The sequence below is a fragment of the Triticum aestivum genome, chromosome 3D (assembly GCF_018294505.1).
Source record: "Triticum aestivum cultivar Chinese Spring chromosome 3D, IWGSC CS RefSeq v2.1, whole genome shotgun sequence".
Classification (NCBI taxonomy): Eukaryota; Viridiplantae; Streptophyta; class Magnoliopsida; order Poales; family Poaceae; genus Triticum; species Triticum aestivum.
Window position 1 is genome coordinate 549,470,233 of NC_057802.1, and position 6,336 is coordinate 549,476,568.

A 6,336-nucleotide genomic window follows, 5' to 3' on the forward strand; every position below is an offset into this window, starting at 1 on the left:
AAAGGGGAAGTCTTGTCGAGCCAACTTTCGGTCACACACAGAGTGCAAGCTCGCTTTGCACAAAGATGTGCCAGTAAGTTAGTCGACCGGTTTACATGTTGAATATCAAATAACGAAAAATTATGAACTAGCTCTCCTATTTCTTCTAAGATAGGTGCCACAATTGAATGGGAATTGTGACGAGTGTTCAAGAGTGTCACCAACTCCAGGCAGTCCACCTCCATGATCACATGCGAAAAACCTTGAAGTGTTGCAAACCGAGCTCCTTCTCGAAGTGACAAGGCTTGGATGATCAGTGGGTCTGAGATACCCACATATGGCTTGCTCCAGGCTCCCAAAAACGCCGAGGAGGAGCGTGCTACACCGCCTGCCCCGCCCTTTCTGTCGGCAAAATTTAGGGCCCCGTCAGTAGTGATCTTGATGACTCCTGATTCTGGTGGCCTCCAGCCATACCCTGGTAGAACCATAGGAAGGTTCCGAGGGAGATCAAGGAGCGCCAGCGCCTCCTTGGTATTCCTGAGAGCCGAAGCCGGATCTCTTCCTTCTTCTCCATGCTTGATACGATTGTGAGAATGCCATATTGTCCACATGATGGTGATTATCTTAGCGCGATCTTCCTCTGCAAATCGGTTATCAAATAGAATATCTTGAGCCCAGGAAACCGGGTGTAGACGCGGTAGTCTTATGCCGAACCAGCCCCAAGCTTCGTCCCAAAATCGTTGTGCGTGAGAGCCTGAATGAGAGCATGCATGAGGTCTTCTTTTCTTGCTAAACAAACATTGCATCGGTCCACAACAGCAATATGCCGTTGTTTGAGAGTGCACTCATCTGGAAGGATCTTCTAAGTACTCTCCACCAGAATACGCGTAGTTCTGGGATAACTTTGAGTTTCCACAAAGCATTCCACAACTGTTTTTCATCTCCTAAGGTGCCAGTATCCGTCCCTTCTCCTAGAGCTAGACGCTCGTTCTGAGTCATTAGAGCACGGTACGCCGATTTAACAGTGTAGTTGCCTGATCTCTCAAAGGCCCAAGCAAACGAATCATCTCCACCTCCTCGCCTAATGGGTATGTTTAAGATCGCCTCGGCGTCAGGTGTGATGAATGTTGATCTCACAAGATCATGCCACCATGACCAATTGTCCACATCAATCAGGTCCGAAACAAACTGGACATTGGTGTTCATTGGTTTGAAGATAGGGGACATAGAAATTGTTCCAGGGATCCATTTATCCGTCCAGGCATCGATGGATGTCCCATCACCAACTCTTTTTATTAGGCCAGCAGTCAAAGCTTCCCCGCCTGCTATAATTGCTCTCCAAGTTGCAGAAGCAGATTTTGGGATAGTTGCATGCATGAAATCCGTATCAGGGAAGTAACGTCCTTTCAAAACTCTCGCACATAGGGAATCTGGGTTCGTTAAGAACCTCCATCCGTGTTTCCCTAATAGTGCTAGATTAAACTGATGAGGTTCACGAAACCCATACCTCCTTTACACTTTGGTGTAGCAAGATTTTTCCATGACACCCAGTGCATAGCATTCTTGTCAAGAGAACTACTCCAGAAAAACTTGGCCATGGGATAAGTCAAACTCTTACACACTTTCTTGGTGAGCAAAAAGGTACTCATCGAGTACGTAGGAATTGCCTGTACCACTGACTTGAGTAGTGTTTCACGTCCTGCGCAAGCCAAGAGCTTCTCAGACCATCCCTGCATTTTACCACGAGCCCTCTCTCCGATGTGATCAAAAGTTCCACTAGTAATACGTCCAACAGCAGTAGGAAGGCCCAAGTATCTCTCGCTGAAAGCCCCTACTGCAATATTCAGAATAGCTTTCAACTGTTGTCGCAACTGAGCTGGTGTGTTTGAACTGAAGTATATTAAACTCTTATCCCGATTCACACACTGCCCCGACGCTTCTCCATAAATACGAAGAATCTCATTCAGCCTTACAGCACTTTGGGATGTTGCACTGATGAATATGAGGCTATCATTGCAAATAAAAGGTGTGAAACCCAAGGTGATCTATAGCTGACTCTAATTCCTCTGTCTATATATCCACCATTATAGTACTTAAGAAGATAGGAGAAACCCTCAGCACAAATTAAAAACAGATATGGCGAAACCGGTTCACCTTGTCTGAATCCACGGGAGGGAGTAAAATAGGGTAGCAATTCTCCATTAACACGAACGGAGAACCGTACTGAAGATACACACTTCATGATAAGTTGAACAAAGACCATGCTAAAACCTAGCCGAATTAGAATAGCCTCCAGAAAATGCCATTCAACTATGTCGTAGGCTTTCATCATGTTTAACTTGACAGCACAAGCATAAATTTTCCCTTTTTTGCGCCTTCTCATTGTGTGCACACTTTCATATGCTACTAAGACATTGTCAGTAATCAGGCGCCCAGGGACAAAGGCACTTTGCTCTTCACTGATAATCAGACCCATCATTAATCTCATCAGATTAGTGATGCATTATGCATCAGAGCTATAGGTCTATATTGAGAGATCGACTGGGGGTGTCGTACCTTCGGAATCAACTGTGATGGACGTGTCATTCAGACCTGATGGTAACTCGCCCCCATTCAAAAAATCCAGCACTACCCGGGTGATATCAATACAAACTAGACTCCAATGTCGTTGGTAAAAACCGGCAGTGAATCCGTCTACTCCTGGCGCCTTTGAAGGGGCCATTTGAAAGAGCGCCGAGCGCACTTCTGCTACTGTATATGGCTTCGTCAGATCAGCATTCATTTGCATAGATACCTTGACTGGCACATGGTTAAGCAAGTCGGTAGCATCTGCAAAACCCTGAGACTCATAAAGGTTTTGATAAAACTGTTGAACCTCACTCTTGTCCTCGGCTTCACTAGCACATACAGAACCATCTGGCCGACGTAGCCCTTGAATTCGGTTCATTCTTTTCCGTTGTGCTGCTTGCACTTGGAAGTAGGATGTGTTACGGTCACCCTCACGTAGCCAAGGTACTCGCGAGCGTTGCCGCAGCTCAGGGTGGACACGGTCCGAGCCGGCGTTTGGACCGGCCGCCGGCGGTCCGGTCCGGACCGGACCGAGCAACATCGCGGTCCTGCTTTCAGGGACCGGACCGGCAATGGCCGAGCTCGGGCGGGACCGAGAGGACCGTGAGGACCTGCCAAGACATGGGCAGGGCGCGCTTTGGAGCTCCGGCGACGGCTCATCGGAGAGATATCTTGCTAGAGGAAGCGCAGCTCATCGAAAAGATGTCTGGGTGCTTGAGAAGAATTAGAGGAAGCTACATGACCAAGACGAACACCAGAGGGAGCTCATCAGCGACGAATCTGACAAGACAGCCGGTGGACAGAGATGAAAGGAACGATGGCTGATGCGGCTATGTAGGACATCCCTCGTCGATTTCTTTGACGGAGATGATAGATCCCACGACGGAGGAACTCCTAGACATGATGGTTCGTCGCCGGAAGGCTGGCGGCCTTGGTGTTATGCGGTGGTGCTCTGCTTGTGCGTTGGACGGCGGCGGCCGCGGCACAGGTGCGTGGCCCTGTCACGCCTTGGCCGCCACGCACTCGCCAAGCCCCCGCCAAGCCCCCGACATGCCCCCGGCAAGCCCCTAGCCACGCCCCCGCCCCGCTCTGGCCATGGCCCCGCAATGTCGTGCTTCTTCGGTCCGCTCGGTTGGCCCGAGCTTTAACCGGACCGGACCGGTCGATTTTCGGTCTTGTTTTGAGGGACCGGACCGGCCGATTTTTTTGTCGGGCCAGGACCGAGCCAGCCCGGACCGAGCGGGCCACGAGCCGGTCCAAAAGACCGCTCGTGCCGTCCACCCTGAGCCGCAGCCATATTTCCTCCTGGTGGAGAGCTTCTCGTAATTGACAGACAATAGCTCGTTCTTCCTCCGTCGGTCCGCGGCCGACCGAGCGGCAACGAAGCTTGTCTAACCGAGGTGTGCCTTTTCTTTCTGAGATAAAAGTGAGGTGTATCTAACGGTGTACGATTTCCAACGGAAGAAAAATACACATATATATTCAGTGGAGCTTTTATGTGTGTGGGTGTTAAATGAACCTGCTGTTGACTGGTTGACCTGTGCGCCGGCAGCCAATTCCCCAGATCAATTGACATCCTCCGCCTGAGCACGAGGGGAGATGGCTCCCCGCCGCCGCAGCCCCTCTCCGCCGCCTGCCTCTCTCCCAGACGACGACGACATGCTCCGGGAGATTCTCCTCCGCCTCCCCCCGCGGCCTTCCTCCCTCCCCCGGGCCTCCCTCGTCTGCAAGCGTTGGCGCAGCCTCGCCGCCGATCCCCAATTCCGACGCCGCTTCCGCGACCACCACGGCAAGCCCCCTTTCCTTGGCTTCTTTCTCGAGGACTATCCGTCCTCTCCGTTTGTTCCAATACTGGATCGACCAGATCGCATCCCCGGCGCTCGCTTCTCCATGACTCTCAACAAGGGCAACCGCATCGTCGACTGCCGTCACGGACTCGTCCTTTTCATCCGCCGTCGCCCGCGGCGCCGCCTACTTGTGTGGGACCCCGTCGCCCGCGACCAGCGCCGGCTCATCGTCCCACCAGAGCTGGACAACGACCAGATGCTCATGTTCAACGGGGCCGTGCTTCGCCCTGCCAGCGGCCAAGGCCATTTCCAGGTGGCCCTGATAGCCCATGCCAGACTTAGTAATCATACAAGAGTTTTCGCATGCCTTTACTCACCGGAGACCGGGATATGGAGCAAAATCAATTCACTGCAGCTGCAATCGTATATGGCCATGCCAGAACCCAGTACTTTGATTGGGAATTCCTTTTGCTGGTTACTTAAGGTGCCACCTGACCTTCAAGATGTCATACTTGAGTTTGATCTGGATAGGCAGAGCCTAACTGTGACAGAGCTGCCACCACAAGTAAAAGCTCGCCCTTTCAAGTTAAGGATTGTGCCGACCGAAGATGGTGGGCTTGGCATCATCCATCTCTCAACATTTCAGGGCCAATTATGGAAGAGAGAGCCTGGTTCTGTATGGGTGCACGACGGAGCTATTGAATTCGAGGAGCTCAGATCAGCTTGTAAGGGAGACCGATACCCCCTCATTGTGGGGTTTTCCGAGGACAGTAATGCAATCCTTGTACAGACGAATTCTGGTGTTTTCATGGTCTATCTCCGGTCCATGGAGTTTAAGAAAATTTCCAATATGGGGGACTTCCATCTCCATTATCCATTTGCATGCTTCTATCCTGGAGGTAATAGCCAGCCTTTATACAATTCAACTCGCAGTATTATAAGATAAATTTATTCTTAGTACTAATTAGTTGCTGAAATGCCTATCATATCCTTGAGTGTTACGCTGATGATTGAAGTTCAAATCACATCAATTTTCCTTTTGCTGCTTGACCAATTCTTTGAAAGAAAATAGTACTTATGTCACTGTTCTACGCTGTTGGTCATATGTATAAATTGTGTTTCAAATGTAGTCTTATGTGCCTATCTGAAGTATATATCTTTTCATTTCAGCACCAGATGCATAACAGTTGGAAATTGACCCAATAGCTATTGTCGGTTGTGGAAGAGCCCTGCTGTGATTAGCTAGTTCAGATGTACAAGTGGAAAATAATAAATAGGCCGAACCTATTGTGTTTCTAGTCAGGTTTTTATTTTTGGCATGTCTTGATTTCTTTTTGCTTAGTCTGACAAGGAATTGAGTTCACTAAATATAATTTCTGGAAAGTCTCTTCATCTTTTCTCCCCTGTGAATTGTGTTATGGTAATATTCAGTACTGGGGTGTGGTTCTCTTGACAATGTGACACATAACAGCTAAACATGCTAGCTGGGACTGAACCAGTTGAATGTGTAACTCCATTGCCACTTTTTGAAGCTAAAAGCTAGTTACACTTCATTTGGAAGTTGAAACCAATCAAATAAATTGAAGTTCTATTATGTTTTGTTGAATGTCTTCTTGAAGTGAGGGGTCGCCACATGACACGATTATGATTGAAATCCCAATGACTCCCACACACACAAAAAACACGGCATGCTTGTCACACGAATGCAGGAATGTATAAAAGGTTATTTCCCTCTCGTTGAACATAACAGGAGGGTTGTGTAGCTGGTTATAGATGGAATGGCCACTAATGGCGCACCAGACATGTGGTGCGCCATTGCTATATAGCAATGGCGCACCAGACAAACGGTGTGCCATTAGTAACAAATTTTTTTTTGCCAGACATACTAATGGCGCACCAGCAACATAGTGCGCCACTAAAATATTTTTTTGTTTTTTACTTTTCTGCAAAACTACTAATGGCGCACCGGGTGCAGTGCGCCATTACTAGTTTAAGCTAGTAA

At 48.9% G+C, this 6,336-nt stretch overlaps 1 protein-coding gene across 1 annotated transcript; it reads left to right on the forward strand.

The window, feature by feature from the left end:
• The first annotated feature begins 4,081 nt into the window (after positions 1-4,081).
• LOC123080404 (uncharacterized) lies at positions 4,082-5,726 on the forward strand. The gene is made up of 2 exons (XM_044503327.1): positions 4,082-5,233; positions 5,505-5,726. The coding sequence occupies exons 1-2, from the start codon at positions 4,147-4,149 to the stop codon at positions 5,516-5,518; spliced, it is 1,101 nt and encodes a 366-aa protein (XP_044359262.1). The 5' UTR covers positions 4,082-4,146; the 3' UTR covers positions 5,519-5,726.
• The last annotated feature ends 610 nt before the right edge of the window (positions 5,727-6,336 follow it).